At 42.1% G+C, this 22,251-nt stretch overlaps 1 protein-coding gene and 1 long non-coding RNA gene across 7 annotated transcripts in view; both read right to left on the bottom strand.

The window, feature by feature from the left end:
• LOC124619882 overlaps positions 1-8,553 on the bottom strand; it is a 67,765-nt gene extending 59,212 nt beyond the window's left edge. For all 6 annotated transcript variants that reach the window (XR_006980157.1, XM_047146509.1, XM_047146506.1 and 3 more), the window contains exon 1: positions 8,424-8,553. Coding sequence is in view for 5 of the 6 variants with exons in the window: in XM_047146509.1 (XP_047002465.1) it covers positions 8,424-8,525 (102 nt within the window). In the remaining variant the exon portion in view is untranslated. The remainder of the gene's footprint in view (positions 1-8,423) is intronic.
• A 9-nt stretch (positions 8,554-8,562) lies between these two features.
• The window catches only part of LOC124619881, a 38,528-nt gene continuing 24,839 nt past the window's right edge, over positions 8,563-22,251 (bottom strand). The window contains exon 3 of the long non-coding RNA XR_006980156.1: positions 8,563-8,625. This is a non-coding gene — a long non-coding RNA (uncharacterized LOC124619881). The remainder of the gene's footprint in view (positions 8,626-22,251) is intronic.

Raw genomic sequence — 22,251 nt, 5'->3', positions numbered from 1 at the left:
TGCACAATTTTGAACTGTAATACTTGTTTTATTACATTAAATCTTTGACTTAGGATTATACCTCTCAATGGGTATATTATGACAGCATTTTCTTTTAAGGTCAGACAGTAATTATATGAAGTACCGAAAATCAATTGTTTGTTGCCCCTGTAGGCTATTACGCAGCCAATCTGCAATGGGGACCATTATCGTGTCAGCCATTTAGTGATACGGATTTCAGCAGTTTCAATTAAAGCAAGCAAAAAAAAAATGCCACAGATATCTCTAATAAGCCAACCAGAAACTGTTTCATCCACAAAACAACACTGCAACCTATTTATACAGAAGCAATGCCAAGCTGGTTATTTCGGCTCCTAATACCCAATGTGAGTATTTGTAAGCACAGGAAAAGTGATGGAAAGGTGAAGAGAAAGCTAACAGTCTGAGCAAACAAGACTTGGTGGCTGCCAGTTCACTGACCCCTTCTGAAGTACACCCACAACTCCCACACTCATCCATCCCACGCACCCGCACGCAACTCACTCGCACGCGACCGCCGTCTCGAGCTGCTTGGGCCAGGGTGCAAGCTACTGCTGTGCAAGATGGGAGAAAATCTGGGTGGTGGGAGTAAGCTGGGGGCAGGAATGGTAAGGGATGGCAGGATAGAAGTGGGGGACGGTAGAGTCCTGCTTGTGGGAGCATAAGGGACAGGCTGGGTGTAGTAACCAAAACCAACTGCGGGAACGCCTTCGGCTGCAGATCGGAGCCGCCAGGTGGGGAAGCCGCCGGCGGTGGAGCACGCAACACCGGGTAAACACGAGGACGAGTCGGACGACAGATCAATGACAACCGACAACAACCGACCACGACCGACTATGACCGACACAACGAGGAAGAGATAAACAATGGGGGCTTGTAGAAACCACAACACCAAACACCGACAGTAAATCCACTCAGAACCAGAGCCAGGCAAATGTCAACAACGAACAATGACCAGAACGCAGTACTGCCGAGAGAGAAACGAAATCCAGAGCGAGTACCAGACTGGCCGGACTAGGGCAGAGCGGGTACCTGTATACGAAACCAGAGAGAGCGGCTATTGGCCGCTGTCTGCGGTGGTACCCTTGCTGCGCGAGAGCCGCTGCGCGGAATAGCCGCCGCGGACATGGAGCCATCTACGGGCTGACCACGTCCATTTGTTCTGGTGCGTGTTCGACTTCCACAGCGGGAGGTACTAGAGTGGGGAGAGGGGAGGGCAACTAGGTGCAGTCGGCAGATTAGAGAAGGGGCACGGGGTGGGAAAGGAGAGTGGAAAAGGAAGAAGTGCAGTGCTGAGGGGTAATGAGGAAGGGGACAGGCGGGTGAAGGACAATGGACAATAACTAATGAAGCTTCAGCCTGGGAGGGTTATTGGTACTCGGGATGTATTGCAGGGAGAGTTACCACCTGCAAAATTCAGAGAAACTGGTACTGTTAGGAAGGACACATGTTAGGAAGGATCCAGACGGCACAAGCAGTGAAGCAGTAATTAAAATGGAGAATGTCCTGAAGAGCAGCCTACTCAGCAACTGTGGGGTCCAGCCGTTTCTCGGCCACAGTTTGCCGCTAGTGGTTCGTGCACACAGACAGCCTGACAGTTGTCGTGCCTACTTAGAAAGCAGCACAGTGGTTGCGACTTAGCTCATAAATCACACGATCGGTTTCACAGGTAGCCCTGCCTTCGATGGGATTAGGTAATGCTTGTGACCGGAATTTCATTTATTATCATCCTTTGCATCATTTACATGATATAGGAAATGTCATAATACTGTCCAGGATATGCACAGCAGAATATTACAAATTTCTATCAAACACATAAAATTAACATTGTATAATATGTTGAAAATTAAAACATGCTCCTTTAACATGTACCGTATGTGATGAATTTATATATATTTAGTACATTTTCGAAAACATATTGCACATAATTTAGAGTTAAAAGAGTATAAAGGAGACATAGAATTGACCATGAGAACAACATGATATTGACAATACAACTATCAGTTAGTGACTTAAGGATTCAAAATATTCCTCTATGCTATAAAAACATTTATTTAGCAGATACTTTTTAATTCCGACTTAAATTTTCCTTCATCTTCTGTTCCCCTGATGCAGTGTGGCAGAGCATTATAGAGCACCCCCTGTTAACTTCCCAGAATTTCTTAAGCTCGAACCTTGCCTCACCGTAATTTAATCCACAGTGGCTCACATGTTTTTGAGTTTTTGTTTTCCTTGTTCCTTCTACATGCAGATTCTTACAAATATGTGTATTGTAGTCATGAAGATCTGAATTTACACGTAAACTACTCGAGTGTGTTCTTGTATGCAGTATGCTTTTTAATATGTGCAAAGATGGTACTGTAAGTATGTTTAGCGGCATGAACAAGGGATTGCAGTGTGTTTGTGGAGAGCTGTGTGTAATAATTCTAATGGCCCTTTTCTGTAATTTAAAAACCTCTCTCAAGTGACATTTAGTTGCACCCACAATGTTATTCCATAGGATATAATAGAATCGAAATACGCCATATACACTAATCTTGTACACTCTGCACTGCAAACTCTGGAAATTATTCTCAGTGCAAAACACGCTGAACTGAATTTGTTTGGATATGTATGTGACACGGGCTTTCCAGCTCAAGTGTTGATCAATGTACATGCCCAAAAATTTTGTACAGCAGACTTTCTGTCTGTCTTATTACATAAAACCACTGTTGCACCCTCTTCACAACTTTTTCAGCTGTACTGAATAAGGATTTGCTGTCATCACTTATAATTATGCTTGTATCATCTGCAAATAACATAATTTTTGATGATCTGTTCGGCCTTTCAATGTCATTTATATAGATTAGGAATAATAGGGGGCCACTATCTTATGCGTATCCTCATTTTTGAATAATGGTTTAACCTTAGAAATTTTCAGCCTTTTGGGGAACTCACCTTCACTGAATGATAAATTGACAATATCTACCAGTGGTTCCAAGATTTGTGAGCCGACTTTTTCTATTATTGTCACTGACACTTCATCCAGTCCTGCAGACATTTTAGATTTCATACTGTTAATTACTTTCAATATTTCATATGTATTAGTGGGACTTCTTATCATGCTACTGACTACTTTTGGTGCTGTTGTTTGGTAAGGCTCTTGCTTAATTTGTCAGGTACACTTAGAAAGTAGTTGTTAATGTAATTGGGCAAGACTTCCTTCTTTATTTCAATGTTATCACTAGATTTAAGTACAATATCCTGGTCTTTAGAGCTTTTTCCTATTTCTCTTTTAACAATTTCCCATGTGGTCCTTGATTTATTGTCTGACTTCCTTATTAGTCTATCATTACTTAATACTTTTGCTAGATTAATTATCCTTCTATATGCCTTTTTGTAGTTACTAACATATTTTTTTAAAAGTAATGTCGGTATTGGTTTTCATTTCAGTGTTTAGTCTTTTCATAGTCTTGGAAGAGTTTTTAATGCCAGACGTGAACCAAGAATTTGTGTGTGTATGGCTAGATGAGTTGATTTTAACTAATCTTTTTGAAAAGCACATCTCAAAATCTGTCATGAAAAGAGAGAGAGCATCTGTATCAGTTTGTGACAATACTTCTGCCCTAGATTGGTTAGTCAGTGTGATACCAAACTGGTTGCAGTTTTCGGGAGAGAAAATTCTCTTATACATGTGATGTACTGTTTTTGTATGTATTGGAACTGTGAGCACTTTAATAATAAGTGCATTATGATCAGATATTCCTAGGTCAATATTCAAAACTTCTGTATCTGGGCTTTCTATATTTGAAATTATATTATCTATGAAACTTTTTTGAAGTGTTTGTTACCCTTGCAGGACTGTTTATGTTAGAATATAGGTTGAAACTATGTGAAATATTGAGGAATTTAATTTTAAATGAACTACCTACCAACATATTGACATTAAAGTCCCCACATACAATTACTGATGTCTTCTCATCATGTAAGAAGCTCAGCAGTTCTTGAGTCTACTTAAAAAATTTCTGGGTCATCACATGGTGATCTATACACTGACATGACTGTTATTTTCCTATTTTTTACACTCATTTGCACTGCTGTTGCCTCAAAATGTTTTTCTATGCTCAGCAGTTCAGCTTTGGGTCTGTTTTTCACTTTAATATCTGATTTTACATAAATGCAGACACCCCCATTCTTGGCTTCCTTCCTATAAAAATGATCAACCAAGGTATATGGGGAAATATTAATGTATTCTAATTCATAATTTTTGCACCAGTGCTCTTGATTACAAATGCAATCAACACAATATTCACTGGCCTCAATCTCGAGATCTAGAATTTTATTTTTGAGACATTGTATATTAAGGCTAAGTAATTTTAAGATGTTGCAACTTGGTTGAGAGGACCTCTTCCTTGTATTGTCCAGTGTCAACGGTTTCTTCATATTGAGGCTGGGTACCAAAAATCCTTTAGGGACAGAGGTTTCGTGCATCTCGTCTTTCTTTCTTCTGTATGTGTCGCAACTTTGATGCGACTCGCTGGCCGTAAGCACATTTCTTGCTAGTGATGCTGCTGTATAGTCTGTAGCTGTTTCTGATACTGTTGGAGCTGTTGTGGAGGCTTTATTTGCCTCAGCTACTTTTGTGGCAAGTGAAGATTCTAGTGCTGGATCTGTTGCCGGTGAATTAGTTTCATTTTTATGTTAGAGAATTTCAGTTGCTGTGATGGGTGGTGGTAGTGGTATGGTACAGATATTCTTGTCTTCAACTGCTAACACTGCATTAAGTATTTCTCGACTAATGAATGCTTTTCCAAGTTTATTTCTGTGTAGCTGGTAAAATGACTTCTTTCTGAAGACGGTACATTCACATGTGTGGCATTCGGGAAGCTTCGGCATATTTTTTCAAATTTTCTATTAGTAACAGCGATTTCTTTGTTGACACAAGATTTTTACATCAGATTGTATCTTTGTGGTATACTTGCAGTATAGAAGTTCACATTTGTAATTTTCTGTAGAGTGCTTCTTAGTGCTCTTGTGGGAAGTTTACCCTCATTCCTATAAACGTCATTAGCACCCCCAATTATTAAACAGTTTCTTCTGGGCTCCAAAAAATGCTCACAGTGTTTTAGAATTTCACTCAAGGGAGCCCCTGGTTTTGTCATTCCACTAACTTTAAACACAGTTTGCGTGTTACACATGATACCAGCTAAGCCCTCTCCATGACTGTCTGAGAGCATGTAAATATCTTCTTTGTTCTTCTTACTTGTGTTCGTCACGTTCTCACAATACGTATGTTCACTGAAAATTATAGTACCGGTACTTCCTCGCTCGTTATTACAAGACTTTGTACTCGACTGGTTTTTAAACTCTGCATTTGGTGAAAGTACTTTGTTTCTTTCGCTATTTTCACATCTTTTAGACTCGTCACAGGTTTTTTGCCACTGGGAGACTGAAGTTTTTCTCGTTACGGTTAACACGAGGGAACTTTTTAGGCCATATGAAGTTATCATTTGGCCCATTTACAAAAGTGTCACTACACTCTGAATTGACTCCTATCACTTTTTCAAGCTTTGTACATACAGTTTGGCTGACAAGATCGTATTTTAATGAAGCAGTCACACAGCCTTCTCGATATTCCTTTCGCAAAAACAATAAATCACGATAACTACAGTGCACATTCCCACAGTCGCAAGTCGCATTTCTTTCTTCTAAAGTATTTAAACATTGTCGACGGATCCATTTTTGGGACCGTGGGCATAATTTAACACCATTTCTCACCTTCTTACTACATTTTACACACACAGGATTTAAAAACTCTAATTTTCCGCGGATCTGTCGAGTAGTACGTCTATACGCGGCGCCACCATCTCAGTACGTAGATGGTGATGGAAGAAAATACGGAACAGGTCTCACATCTCGGTTTTTTTTTACACAGATACGAGCTAGAGGCGTAGGGTAGGGAGCAGAGGCCGTCTAGGGACGGACGAGGATATCGCATACGTTCGGTGGACAGCGGAATACCAGCTTGGGAGGGATAGTGGGCAAGATGTTCCTCAGCTCGGGGCACGGCGAGAGGTAGCCGAAACCCCGGCAGAGAATGCGATTCAGTTGCTCCGGTCGTGGGCAGCACCGAGTCACAAGAAGAACGGTCCTCTGCGGTCGGACAGTGGGACTCCGGAAGGTGGCGGCTGACCGGAGAAATAAGGCACGGGATATCTGTTTCTGCACGAGGTCGGTCCGTGAAGGCGTCAGCGGGAGGCACTGCTCGTCACTACAGATGCGACGGCCGGGAGTGGCTGGGCTGTTCAAAGGGGACAGGGGTTTCTCTGTACGGAACGGGTGTCAGCTGTGCCTAAGTGGAGGTACTGCTCGTGGACGGTAAGTTCCGTGTGGACAGAGGTGCCGAAGTAGCAGCGCTCGAGGTGGAGGACAATATTGAGGAAGGTGGCTTGTCGGGTTGAGGAGTACCAGATGAAAGTCGGTCAGGGTGACAGGAAGGAGGTTGTAGATCTGGAATTTTTCAGGTGTAGCATTCAGTATTGGCTACGCTGTGGGCATCGGGAATGTTAGTGTAATGGGAGGGGGCACCAATAGTGACGAGCAGGCACCGTGCAGTAAAGGAACTATGGAGAGTCTGAGGAGAAAATGGTCGGTGTCTTTAAGATAGGAGTGTAGGTTGTAAGTAATAGGCTGAGGGTGTTGGTCTACAACAGCAGAGATTCTCTCAGTGGGGGCACAGTAACGGTGGGTGGTTCAGTTCGTGGAGCATATAGAAAGTAGGAGTGCAGTGAGTGGGGGAGTGGTGGGGGGGGGGGGGGGGTCGTCGGAGGAGGAGGAGGAGGAGGAGGAGGGAGGAGGAGGAGTAGGAGGAGGGAGGGAGGGAGGGAGGGAGGGAGGGAGGGAGGAAGGGAGGGAGGGAGGGAGGGGGAGGGGGGGAGAGAGAGAGAGAGAGAGAGAGAGAGAGAGAGAGAGAGACTGAGACTCTGGGGAGAGGTTGTGCAAGATTTTAGGAGAGTCTGGAGACCCTGCTAGATTTCTAGAACAGGGTCAATGTGGCACGGTTTGTGGATGGACAAATCAGACAGCTGGTGGAGCCCTTCTGCCACGTAATCCTTGCAGTTCAAAGCCACAGTGGTGGAGCCTTTGTCAGCAGGTAGGCTTGCAAGGTCAGGATCAGTTTTTACATGGTGGATTGAGTTCTTTCTCCAGATGGAAAGTTAGTTTACACGTCGAGGGATTTGGGGAATGACGGTGAGGCGAGGTCTGAGCTTAAGAAATTCTGGGAAGTTAACAGGGGGTGAGTTGGGGGCAATGGGAGGGAACTGAGTCGGCCAGGTCCGACATTAGTCTTTGGTCGAGTCTGGTGGGTAGGGTCGGTAGCAAACAATTTTTTCCACTGCAGAGACCAGGAGAAGGAGAGAAGTTCCTTAAAAAGTCCAGCAGGACTGAACTTTGGAACCAGGCAAGAGGTAAGTCCTTCAGAAAGGACTTTCTGGGGCTAAGTCTTTCGGAGGAAAGATCACGACTGTGTTTCGGGTCTATTTAGGTTCTGAATTCCGGACGGTGGTGGAAGGGAGTTTTTGAGGGTGGGGTAAAAGTACAACATTAGCAAGGCAGGGTTTATCAGCTATGAGGCGACGTGTGGGAGGTTCGGAGGCTTTTGTAGAGGTGGTACAGAGTTGCCGAGCGTGCTGTCTGACACGACATTCTTCATTTTAATGACTGCTTCACAGCCTGTGCCACTTGGTTCCTTCCTACCACCACCAGCTTTTTCTGAACTGCACAGCTGGGAACTCTCGCAATATATCCTATGTTCTCGTAACTCTCCTCGCCACAACCTCTGTCGATAATTGTCTTTAACCCACCTATCCTATTCTCTGTCCCCACTCCAGCACTACACAGCCTTCGATTCCACCAATGCACCCACAGTCCTTTTACTTCTCTCCTTTCCCGCACCCCCCTCTCCCCAACTCCCCGCTCTCTGTCTAACACCCCGGCTGCACCTAGCTGCCCTACCATCTCCCCTCCTCATTCCTGTATGTTCCCACAAGCAGCACTTTAGTGTCCCCCACCTCTACGTGCTATCCCTCCCATCCAGTCTCATCCTCACCCCCTCTACCCAGATTGTTTCTCACATTACATGCAGTTGCTCACAATCTGGCCTCGGCAGCCTGAGACAGTGGGCATGTATGTGAGTTCTATTTGCATGCGTGCATGTGTGGTGTGTGTGTGTGTGTGTGTGTGTGTGTGTGTGTGTGTAATCCAGAAGGAGGCCTTTCAGCTGTAAGTTTACTTGTTCAGCACTTTTTGTTTTATCTGAGACTCAGCATCTCCGTTATACGGTGAATAGCAATCTATCAATAGCAATCTTGTCATTACTCAATCCCGGATTTCCCATCTTTTAATAAAAAGAATGTAACACTTACCGAATAGCCAAGCTTCTGGGCGGCGTGCAGGCGGAGATCTGCGAGTCTCCGGCATTTGTCGCAGAGCACGTCGATGACGTGGGGGCTGACGGCGCACCACATGTGTACTTTACGCAGGTTTCGGGCACTGCGGAAGATATGCATCGCCTCCCGCTCGGTCCTGCCGCTCTTACAGTTCTCCGAGTTGCAGTGCCTCGAGACCCTGTGGAATAGCAATATGTCGACAGTTCACTCCTGAATAGTATCTCCGACTGGCAGGACAGAGAATTTGTCAACACACTGTGGCAGTCTATTTTAGCACCCACAATCGAAGTGCTGTCCCGTGCGAAACCAGAAATTAACAGATAGGAAAACCAAACAATAACAAACACAAGCACAAAAATAGGGGGGGTAGGGGGGCATATCAGCACAAATGTTAACTTTCAAAACCAGTGGTTCTGATGTTGATGGGAAGGAAGGATCATTAATAGTAGTAATTTCACCTTTATAAGGCATCCATGGGGAAGAAATAAAAACTTTGAGGTTCCTGATGACATTGTAATTCTGTCAGAGACAGCAAAGGACTTGGGAGAGCAGTTGAACAGAATGGACAGTGTCTTGAAAGGATAGTATAAGATGAACATCAACAAAAGCAAAATGAGGATAATGGAATGTAGTCGAAATAAGTTGGGTGATGCTGAGAGAATTAGATCAGGAAATAAGACACTTAAATTAGTGAAGGAGTTTTACTATTTGGGGAGCAAAATAACTGATGATGGTCGAAGTAGAGAGGATATAAAATGTAGACTGGCAATGGCAACGAAAGCGTTTCTGAAGAAGAAAAAATTTGTTAACATCGAGTGTAGATTTAAGTGTCAGGAAGTCGTTTCTGAAAGTATTTGTATGGAGTGCAGCCATGTATAGAAGTGAAACATGGACAACAAATAGTTTGGACAAGAAGAGAATAGAAGCTTTCGAAATGTGGTGCTACAGAAGAATGCTGAAGATTAGATGGGTAGATGACATAACTAATGAGGAGGTATTGAATAGAATTGGGGAGAAGAGGAGCTTATGTCACAACTTGACTAGAAGAAGGGATCGGTTGGTAGGACATGTTCTGAGACATCGAGGGATCACCAATTTAGTATTGGAGGGCAGTGTGGAGGGTAAAAATCGTAGAGGGAGACCAAGAGATGAATACACTAAGCAGATTCAGAAGGATGTAGGCTGCAGTAGGTACTGGGAGATGAAGCAGCTTGCACAGGATAGAGTAGCATGGAGAGCTGCATCAAACCAGTCTCACGACTGAAGACCACAACAACAACAACAAGGCATTTATGAGGTCTGTATCTTGGCTGAGGGTCTCCCTGGGTATTTGTCAGGATTATTGTGTGCATCGGGTCCACGAAGTACAGAAATATGCGAACTACAAGTTATTAGCCATCACCACTTTATTTCTATGAAAACATTTATAATAACGTGCTTGCTACACCGACCTGTCATAACATGTGACCTCCTATCATGAACAAATATAGATTTGTCAATACTTCATTGTGAGTTGAGAAAGACACGATTCTGCATCAGAACCACGCGCATCGGCAACTGTTGTGCCTTTGGAGGCAGCCAGTGACGCGACACAACTCCTGTGCATGTGTGTGTGTGTGTGGGGGGGGGGCTGCAATGTGAGAATAAAAGTGCTGAAAACCAAAGCGTAGGTTGAAATGACTGAAGGTTGTTAGACAAGGAGACATTATAATCTCCATCATTCTTTCCGAGCCATTTTGGACACGGCTTATTGAAATGAGTAGGTTTGACTTAACAAGTCTACGTAAGTTTTGTGAAGAAAATACACATTAATGCAATTGATATCTCACAAGTTATCTGGTACAGATTAAAAATGTGGTGTAACAGTTCTTAATAGCAATGCTAAAACAGATGGATCAGAAGTCCAACAAGCACATAAAGGCACAACTGTCAAGAATAAAAGGTAAAGGAACGCTAAACCATATTAAATGTTGATAGCACTTGAGATACATAGACTTCCAAAATTAGACTGTATAATGATAAGCATTTTAATGAATAGGAACGATTACTGCTGGAACACTACTACTACTACTAGTAGTAGTAGTAGTAGTAGTCAAACAAAAGAAGCAAGGGAGATTAGCATTTAACCTACTGTCGACAATGAGGCCACTAGAGATGGAGCTGAAATTCAAATACAGTTTTTATTTTCCTTTGTGCATAGCACAAATTTTTGGAGACTGTCTACTAAAGTTTTTTCTTTCATTTTTGTACTTATTTTACAAGAACCTTCTACAAAGTCAATTATAAGTAACAGGCACAAACAACAACATCAGCTACAAATTTTATACTTTTGTTTTTAAACAAAATTCTAACTATCTTATTTGTTTTTATTGACAATCACCTGTGATTATGCGTGTCATGGGTATATCAGATGCAGAATCTGCCAGTTGTCCACTGTGAACTAATTCCAGTGGTGATACAGTTGTCATGACAAGACAAAGATCATGTGTAGCAATAATTGTTTCTGTATATGTGTACTAAGAATAGACTAATTTCACTGTCAATTTAGCCATATGTATCTGCTTTTTCTTATGTTGAAAAATTTCATATATGAGACAGGTCAAGTAAACTATAATAAAACACGATCTCTCTTTCGCATTATTGTTCTTAGAGTTAACGTGTATCACTGTTTCTTATTAACAATACATAAATGAATTTTTCTTTAAAAAGTAAGTAGAGATGAGCCTTTCAACATAATTAATTATTCTGAGACTGTTTAATGAAAACGTGTTGGACTGTTATTGCAGTTTTATGTAATTTGGTATTTAAGTACTGTTGCTGCCGAGAAAGTTTCAGCAAGACCAAAATGTGCTTTTAATTTATTGTCATTTGTTATTTTTTCTTTTTTCAGTTTGTGTGGTTTTGTTGCTCTGAATGAATTTTCAACCTCAAGCACAGTGTGCACCAATTTGAAATCTAATGGCAGATTAAAAGTGTGTGGCTGACCAAGACTCGAACCTGCCAGGAAGTTGCTTATCAGTGTACACTCCACAGTAGAATCAAAATTCATTGCAGAAACTACGTTTTAGGCAACAGCTGAGCCATTTCTGGGTACGATCATTTCTTTAGGGAGTGTCGAGACTGCGAGGAATGTGACAGAACTTGTGTAAAGTTTCGAAGGTAGGAGATGAGGAACTGGTAGAAGTAAAGTTGTGAGCACAGGTCGTGAGTCGTGCTTGGATTGTTCAGTAGGCAGAACACTTGCCCGTGAAAGGTAATGTACCACTCCAGCACACAGCTGTAACTTAACAGGGAGTCGCAGTAGTATTATAATTACATTCTGTACACTACAACTGCAAACTACAGACTGATTCGAGTTGATTTGTATATAATTTTGAGAGTGAACAATATACTTAGTAAGTTTAATGCTTTGAGTTACAATAGTAAATATGAGAATTGAGGAGGTTATCTGTATAAAAAACTGAATTCTCAACTACATTACAAGCATTTTAGTCACGATGCATACAAGTGGCTAAGAGGTCTGTCAAGATCACAGTACAGGACCGTCGTCATTACCGGGCGATTGTAACACAAACTGTTAATGTTCTATACTTTTGTTGTTGCAGTAAAAGTAGTACTATTTGGGTGCAACTGACACTTTGCAAAGTGCTCATACACTTTTTTGATTTCACCGAATGCTGTTTTTCAGATACTACTGCTGCCGAGTGGGTGCTGTTCGACATGCAACTGATTGGAAACAGATTTGCGCAGAAAAACGGAGTTACACTAATTCTGCTACACGGAAAGAGCAACTCGCACGAATATTCGAACTTAGGCTCGTGAATTGACAATTAATGCTATACGGTGTCACTGTCCACTGCGCAAAGTGGTACCGAAATTTATAGATTCTAAGACTACGTATTTCTTGTCGGATGTTAGGTTTTATACCTAATATCCTAGCAACTGTCACCTTTTTTGCAATCTCCTTTGCTCGGATTCGCACAGTTGAAAATGTGAAGAGGTTACAATTACAGAAGCAGGACAACGCAAAGAAATGTGTCGGTTGGTCGGTAAGGATCGAGGGACTCATGGCGATGTATCAGACTGGGGTTGCCACAAGTTTCCCTGAGTGAAATTCCCTGATTTCCAGACAAGTTTTAGCATTTTCCCTGACAAATTTTGAGATTTCAAGGGTGAAAATTAAGACGTAAGTTGACAATCTGTCTTTGTAGCTATGGTACAAGAAACAATAGTGTAAACTAGGAAATATCTTTAAAAAAACCTTGCAAGCAGATGGCATTTCCTGATGTGAGCAAAAATCTTTAGTACTAACCTCAACATCTTTTGTAATGAACTGTTTTTAGATGGAGAAAGCAAGCCACACGGTATGCGTGTTTCATTAAAACCACTGATATTAATTTATTTCAAATAAATGAAACATTTTTGGTGACAAAAATACGCATTTCCTTGGAGTTAAAAGAGATTCAAAATACCTTCACCAATTTCATAAATAACCTCAGAAAAAAGTAGGCCTCTTGAAAGAAGTGTGTAAGATGGGGATGAACTGTGTAAACCAGCTCTGTCGGTGGCTGCCAATAAAAGGTTGGTTCTACTATGTTTGATATTGTGTTACATCTATTATTTTATTTATTTATTTATTTATTTATTGTTCTGTGGGACCAAATTAAGGAGAAGTCTCCATGGTCATGGAACGAGTCAATACATAAAATTATAACACGATATTAGAAACAGATAAAATGAAATATAAAGAAAAACATATTCAGGTGACAAGTCGTAAGTTTAAATGAAGAAAATCAACAATGTAACACTGGAATTTGCTTAATTTTTTAGCTCTTCCAGGAGCTCCTCGACAGAATAGAAGGAGTGAGCCATGAGGAAACTCTTCAGTTTAGACTTAAAAGAGTCTGGGCTACTGCTAAGATTTTTGAGTTCTTGTGGTAGCTTATTGAAAATGGATGCAGCAGAATACTGCACTCCTTTCTGCACAAGAGTCAAGGAAAAGTGCATTCTACATGCAGATTTGATTTCTGCCTAGTATTAACTGAGTGAAAGCTGCTAACTCTTGGGAATAGGCTAATATTGCTAACAACAAACGACATTAAAGAAAATATATACTGTGAGGGCAATATCAGAATTCCCAGATTTCTGAATAGGGGTCGACAAGAGGTTCTCGAACTTACACCACACATAGCTCGAACAGCCCGTTTTTGAGCCAAAAATACCCTTTTTGAATCAGAAGAATTACCCCAAAAAATAATACCATACGACATAAGCATATGAAAATATGCTAAGTAGACTACTTTTCGTGCTGAACTGTCACTTATTTCAGATACTGTTCTAATGGTAAATAAAGCAGCATTTAGCTTCTGAACAAGATCCTGGACATGGGCTTTCCACAACAGCTTACTATCTATCCGAACGCCTAGGAATTTGAACTGTTCCGTCTCGCTTATAATATGCCCATTCTGTCTGATCAAAATATCGGTTCTTGTTGAATTGTGAGTTAGAAACTGTAAAAACTGAGTCTTACTGTGATTCAGCATCAAATTATTTTCCACAAGCCACGAACTTATTTCATGAACTACATTATTTGTTACTGTTTCAATATTACACACAAGATCCTTCACTATCAAGCTGGTGTCATCAGCAAACAGAAATATTTTTGAATCACCTGTAATACTAGAAGGCATATCATTTATATAAATAGCTGTGGCCCCAGCACCGACCCTTGGGGAACGCCCCACTTAACAGTGTCCCATTGGGACTGAACATCACTGCCACTCTCAATATTGCGGAGAATTACCTTCTCCATTCTGTTCTTAAAGTAAGAGGCGAACCAATTGTAAGCTACTCCCCTTACTCCATAATGGTCCAACTTCTGCAGTAATATTTTGTGGTCAACACAGTCAAAAGCCTTCATTAAATCAAAGAGAACACCTATCGTTCGCAACCTTTTATTTAATCCATCCAAAACCTCACAGAGAAAAGAGAATATAGCATTTTCTGTTGTTAAACCATTTCTAAAACCAAACTGAACATTTGACAGCAAATTATGTGAATTTAAATGCTCCAGTAACCTTGTATATACAACCTTCTCGATAACTTTAGCAAACACCGATGGCATAGAAATAGGTCTAAAATTGTCAACATTATCAATGTCTCCCTTTTTATAAAGTGGCTTCACTACCGAGTACTTTAATCGGTCAGGAAACCGACCACTCCTAAAGGAAAAGTTACAGATATGGCTGAGAACTGGGCTAACATACATAGAACAATACTTCAGTATTCTGCTAGATACCCCGTCATATCCATGAGAGTTCTTGGTCTTTAGTGATTTAATTATTAACTCAATCTCCCTCTTGTCAGTATCATGGAGGAGCATTTCAGGTAACAGTCTCGGAACACTTTTTTCTAAGAGCGCTATATGATTCCCTGTTGGGACTAGGTTTCTATTTAGTTCACCTGCTATATTCAGAAAGTGATTATTAAATACTGTACATATATGCGACTTATCAGTAACACGGACATTCCCACTACGCACTGATTCTATATCCTCGACCTGTCTCTGCAGACCAGCAACTTCCTTTACGACTGACCATATGGTTTTAATTTTATCCTGAGACTTAGCTATTCTATCTGCATACCACATACTTTTTGCCTTCCTAATAACATTTTTAAGCACCTTACAATACTGTTTGTAATGGGCTGCTGCATTTAGATTTTGACTGTTTCTAACGTTTTGATGTAATTGCCACTTTGTTCTACAAGATATTCTTATCCCTCTAGTCAGCCACCCAGGCTGCCTGTTTGTGCTAGTACCCTGTTTTAAACGTTCTAACAGAAAGCAACTTTCAAAGAGCATGAGAAAAGTCTTGAGAGGAGCATTATATTTATCGTCTACTGTATCAGCACTATAAACATCTTGCCACTCTTGTTCCTTTATAAGGTTTACAAAGGTCTCTACAGCAACTGGATCAGCTTTCCTGAACAGCTGATGACTATATTTAACACATGTTGCAGCATAAAAATCTTTTAAAGTTAAAATTTGCGCATCATGATCTGAAAGGCCATTCACCTTTTTGCTAACAGAATGCCCTTCTAGTAATGAGGAATGAACAAAAATGTTGTCTATGGTTGTTCTACTGTTCCCTTGCACTCTCGTTGGAAAGAATACGGTTTGCATAACATTATATGAATTAAAGAGGTCTACCAACATCCTCTTCCTTGCACAATCACTTATACAATTAATATTGAAGTCACCACATATAACTAACTTTTTGTATTTCCTATAAAGTGAACCAAGAACCTCTTCTAGCTTTAGCAAAAATGTTGTGAAATCGGAGTCTGAGGATCTATAAATAACAACAGTTACAAGTTTAGCTCCATTAAATTTAACCACACCTGCACAACATTCAAACACATTTTCAGTGCAGTACTTTGACACATCAATTGACTCAAATGGGATGCCGTTTTTCACATACATGGCTACTCCCCCACACTGCAAAGAGCTCCTCGAAAAGCAGCCAGCCAACCTGTATCCTGGTAAAGGAAGCCTCTGAATTATCTCCTTATTTAAGAAGTGTTCAGATATACCAATAATTTCAGAGTCAACATCTATAAGCAGTTCACTAACTTTATCTCTAATACCTTGTATATTTTGATGAAATATACTAATTCCCTTATTACTCGGATACCTAAGCTTTGTCAAAAGTGATTCCCTTGTTAGAGAAACTTCCCTTAAGCAGGAATACCTATCAGCTGACTTCAATCTAAAAAAAGTGCAGCTCTAACACCCACTACTGCAGGAATTTTCCCACGAGTGATCCCACCAACCCCACCTATGCTGTCACGTATAAGCTTTGCCAACCTCCCCTTCCCATACCTGTTGAGGTGCAGGCCATGTCTAGTGAGTATTATGTGACTTTTCTTTTGACAAATACATGAGTACATAGTGCACAAGCTGCCAGCAACCAACACAATTTTTCTGATATATAAACTACTTTTGAAGTGCCAAAATGTACTAGAACAAATAAAATGTCTATAAAATGCCGCACTGTGCAACGTACTTGTGGTGAGACAGTCACAATTCCTGAAATCCATTGCCCACGGCCTCTGGTCTGCTGAGGAGCACCGCAGACCTGGGTCCGAGGATAAACCGTGAAAATCTGCTGCATCGCACCACACACAAGCAGATCCGGCCTGCAGGCAGATCAGTGGGACTAGATCAGACAGGCAGGGCCTGCACATTAGTGGAAACTGAACAGCAGGCCAGACACATTACAGATACTCGCAGAAACGGCCTGCAGTTTTAGGTCGTCACGGAAATCCACTCGTGTGGCCAGCTATTCAGAGTCACAGACAGCGCGTCGACGAAATGAGGCCACGGTGCTCGATCCGTACGAATACTCCGAGAATCGATAATAATGAGGATAGGTAGCGAGTCACCGTAAAGACGATCGCTGAACCAGAACGGGCACGTAGAAAAGACAATCACACTCTCACAACTAAATTTTCAGCCACAGCCAAACAAGAGCACACACGCATTCACACAATCACTAAGACGCAACTCACGTACGCAGGGTTGCCAGCTCTGGCCACTGCGTCTACAGTATCTCAGAATCAGATCCGAACAAACCACTCCCCACACCTCCACGCCTCTCGTCGGCAGCTGCTAGGCTGGCGGCAAGAAGTGTCGGCAGCACCGACTGCGAACTGATGGGAACGGTAGGAAGGGGAGAAGAGAAGCAGCAGCAATGAGGGAGTAGGGAAGAGGCACACGTGCTCAGCGACGGTGCACGACACATCAGTAAACAAACCATTTCACATACCGAGACAAAAATGAGTATTTCTAGTGTTTTTTCAAATTTCCCCAATTTCCTTGACGTGTTTAAAATTCCCCGATATTCCCCAATTTCCAGAGCCTGTGGCGACCTTGCAGACATTCTGTCACAGCTGAGAATTAATTTAAAGAGAGGTAAATGTCTACGGGTTGGGCAGATACAAAATTATAAGAGCATACAAGGACTCTCCCCACACCCATTTGTGGAGGCAGAAACTTCACTCCTATCCGATCCCCACCGACCACATAATGGGCTCACCAAGTTACAGAGGAAGAAGATGACCTAGCCAGGACATTCAAAATAGCAAAAGCCATAAATCTATAAACGTAATGAACATCAGATGGGCTGGCGACAAGAAAATAAGGTGAGAGTAACAGTGACGTCAAGAGGTGGGTGGGCGCGGGCGAGTGTCGCTCGGGGCTCGGCGTGTGGCGGGAGTCTTCCCTCCCTCAGCTGCCCCTCTCCGGAGAGTCGAAGTCTTAAAGAGGGGAACAGCACCCACTATCTTGGGGGAAGCGTGAAACCCTATTAAGCAGATACTCTGTCAACAGCTAGTACGGAGGGTAAGAAATAATGAAGGTCTCGGCTACAATGGAGTGTTGCCCCTAAAACACAAAATAGGGTATGGCAGAAAAAAGGGCAAACCACACCTGAAAGTGATTAAAACAGAGTAGGAGAGGTATGACCGTGGCAGCTGATAGAGATGGTGGTGTTGACAATCCCACAGAACCAGTCAAACCATCCCACACCATCCCAAAAGCACTTCAAAACCACCATACGCTGTCCACCAACATTAGAGGTGAACAATCCGGAAGACTGTGCTACGTAGGATAGGAGATTCATTACAGCGGTACAGCAGCAGTCTCCTCGATAGTGTAGAGTTTGTTAAAAGGGACAGTAGCTCACCAGATGTTCTGTTTCTGAGTGAACAGAGGTCTGCAGATCTCCACACACTACTGTCTACGTGAATGTCGGGTGGGTAATCGCTTCTCCAGCCAAACAGGCAGCCGGTTCATTCCCTGGACTCGGGACCCGGAGACAGACAACTGAGCAGGCACTGCAACTGAGGTCACGGAAAAGATCGTAAACAGTAGGTGACGAAAGTAACATCGGTCAATAGCACGGAGACTGCTCACTGGGTCACTACAAATTAAGATCTCATCAACAGAAGTCTGTTTTATAAAACTTAAAGCTCTGTTAATGACTATCAGCTCTGCAGTAAAAACACTAGATGTTCCTGGTAGCAATTTTCTTTTTAAAAAAAAAGGGTTAGCAGGAGGCGTAAAGCATATCCTGCCTTACTCGGGGTTTCAGAGCTACTACCATCCTGATACTCCTGATGAACTGACAAAAACAGACATTGAAAGATAACAGGGATGATGCAGGTTGGTCTCAATTCGTGGTCTGGGTGCTAACGGAGGGGGCAGAACACAGTGTGCACATTCTGAGCAAGTTACGTGGGGGACCTCCAGGTGCATTCCGACTGTTAATCACCCCCGAGGGTGGGTGGATCGGTGCCCCTTATCCGAGAAGAATCCGATAAGTTGGACAATTAGGAAAACATTCGAGTGCGATTGCGTAAGTGAGCTGGAGTTGGTACTGTGAGAAACGGAGAGGTAAGTTCTCTGCTTCAGCAAAGACTTTAAGCAGAACTGACCTGCTTATTGTAGTTCTTTCCTCAGTAGCATCATCACTCTTTTATCAGTGAAGTTGAAAGTCCAAATGAGTGAGGGATGGTGTTTACTCAAAAATGTACATACAATCTAGATTGCATTAACACACATATATGCATTCTTCACTAAGTTCAACTGTTAAGAACAGTGACCCGTTTATCAATTACAAAAACTTACTAGCCCACAAAACCAGATCGACATCTACAATAACAGTGGTGAAGTTAATTGTTTGACTGTGGTACAAAATACAGTCAGTATTTACACAAAAAAGTCACAGTTCCTTTTTAACACTACCCTGTAGTAATTTATTACAGAAATGATTTCACTTCGGTAGTTCAATCCAGTCCATAACGAGCTTCAGTATTCAACAATCGGTAGTTTTGATGACCGTAACATTTCCTACCATTTTTCAATCACAACACAGTTTAGTAAAGATGTTCATTAATTTAGGCTACAGAAATCACTCAAAAATTATTAAGCATCCAAGTCTTGAGCTTTGCTGTTGTCAGTGGACATATTTTTGCTCGCCGAACACATGTAGTAGTGGCACAAATTGACACTGGGAGTGCTCCCGACATAGGTCTTACTCGTGAGCTTTCAAACGACCGACTGCCAATTCTGGGTGAAGTCTGACTCTTTGTAGACTGGCACAAGAACAAACTGCTATTTTGGAGGCTACATTGTGGTTTAAAAATGGCTAGGTTGGATTTTTCTGATTTTCTTATATTACAAGAACTAATATGATTTTGGCTCACAGAAAATGTTGCTGGTCAGAAATTCAGAAAAATACTTGGGTGCTATTACTTTCACACAATGTAGATCCCTTATTTACATGCATCAGTGCCCTACTGCAAATTAGGGTAAATTATATGAAATTATTAATTATTAAATCAATTAATCAATACTGCATATCATTTTATACACAAAAATAAGTAGTCAAAAGTCATAATCTAACAGTAGCTATGATGAAATTTGTAATGGAAGACGGGGCTGCTGATGTATTTGAATGTCAACTGTCTTGTCACTGGTAATTTAAAGTACTTTCCATAAAAGTCAGAATGCTCAGCATTCTGTTGGTATGAGTCATTAAATTAAATTGTGTCGATTAGCTCACCAAGTTTCACACGTATCGAACTATGGTGTTAACCCCAATCGATTGTAATACTTAATCAACACCTTCCACAGCCAAACTGATGCCACCAATGCAATCAGCGTAGTGAGAAGAAAAACTAAACGACAAAGCTAAATGGAGAAAGCCCAGTTACACCTCTGCAAAAGCAATACATGTGCCATATATGACTTACAAAACAGTACTGGAAACATGGTAGAAAATTATAGGAAAGAAAAAAAATTTGCTATCAGCAGATATTCAAAACTTAGCAGATGGGAGAGGAGAACCATGCTATATCACAGAGTGTCAAAGGAAGTAGTCTCAATGAAGTGGTCTCAATGAAGTGGTCTCAATGAAGTGGTCTCAATGAAGTGGTCTCAATGAAGTGGTCTCAATGAAGTGGTCTGATGATGATGATGATGATGATGATGATGATTGGTGTGTGGGGCACTCAACTGCGTGGTCATCAGCACCCGCACGAAGTCCCAATTTTTACACAACCCAATCTAGCCACAATCACAAATGATGATGATGATGGATGATGATGATGATGAAGAAGAAATGATGAGGACAACACAAACACCCAACCCCGGGCAGAGAAAATCCCCAACCGGTCCGGGCATCGAACCCGGGACACTGGAGCCCAGAGGCAGCCACTATACGACGAGCTGTGGACTGCTGCCAGTGACTCGACTTATTCCACGATGACAGACTCGGTGCAGTCATTTCAAATTTGAAGGTACCCCTGAAGCATAAACCTGGTGACCACCATCCAGTTAGGTCAAAACTGTGGCCCGGTACGTACGGAGTTAGGCCGAATAGGATGATTCGCTCCCCGAGAGGTGTGGGCGAGGAAGTGGAGAGGTTTAAGCTTACGCGTGCGGGCGACTCTTTAGTTAACAAGTATGGGACAGCTGTGTCAGCCTTTTATCAAAGAGGAATCCCAAAAATTGAGACTGTGCAACAACATCCCGGCACTAAGTACACAAGTCGAGTTCTGGGTCCAGACGGACTGCGGTAGGACGACACAAATGCGTGTCTCACATTTTTGTCGAAGAGAATTGGAGGTCGCGGGAAAGGGTCCAAGTGGAGGCTCCGTGGATACACCTTGAAATTGTTGTTTGGTGAAGGCTACAGACTGGGAGCTGTTACAAATGCAAAAGTTGAAACAATGTGAGTGTGACGAGAGGTACGACAGGTTGTGAAATGCATGGAGCCCTGCCATTTTTTTGGACCCGTGCACTCTGAGTGGTGTACCGACTGTAACACGAAAAAATCAGTGGAGTAAAAGCCGACAAAAATCAGTAGGGCGTCTTGAAAGCCCCTGTCATTTAGGTTAAGTAAAATGTGATCATGCTGGGCAGTGTTGTATGCCTCATGGAGATAAAAAAGGCTTCAATGAGATTTCACCATTTAGAAACACCCCATCAGATTGCTGTTTCCAACCTAACCACACGGTTAATTGAGGATTGTTCCTCCTGGAAACTGGGGGACAAAAGGCCCAGTGATTCGAGAAACCAGAACAACCGTCGGGCCACCATCTTTTCGAGCAGTTTTCAGAGCACACTGATGAGGCTAATCGGTCAGTAGCTGTCAATGGATGTCTGGATTTTGCCTGGTTTAAGGATAGGGATACTATCTTGACCCTGAAAAGCAAAAATACTTTCTGGCCAGGTTTGAGTAACATTCACATGTTGGATGATGAACTGAACCAGGGCCTGAGGCCACACTGTTTGATGCGTCAAGAGCCTGAAAGAGTTCCTGATCAGAGAAAAGTTCATTATATAATCAATCATGACCAGGGGGGGGGGGGGGATAGGGAGGTGTCTTCAACATGTCTTATGTATTTTTTTTAAAAGAAAGAAAGAGAGAGATGGGGAGAGAGAGAGAGAGAGAGAGAGAGAGAGAGAGAGAGAGCTATATTGCTATGTTGTGGGATTCATATGAATGGTTCAAATCTTATCTTTGTAACAGGCACCAAATGGTAAAGATACAGGGAAAGTTTACTCATCAGAATACCAAAGAGTCGGATACGGGGCGCCACAAGACTCCCTGCTGGCACCACTGCTGTTCTTAATATTTATAAATGGCATGCCAAGCCATGTATCAGCAGCAGGTACAATATTGTTTGCTGGTGACACCAATCTGTCTGTTAAAGCTATGAATGATGCTGGCCTTCA

Source organism: Schistocerca americana, chromosome 6 (genome assembly GCF_021461395.2).
Source record: "Schistocerca americana isolate TAMUIC-IGC-003095 chromosome 6, iqSchAmer2.1, whole genome shotgun sequence".
In the NCBI taxonomy this organism is placed as follows: Eukaryota; Metazoa; Arthropoda; class Insecta; order Orthoptera; family Acrididae; genus Schistocerca; species Schistocerca americana.
This window is presented reverse-complemented; position numbering and strand designations above follow the sequence as displayed.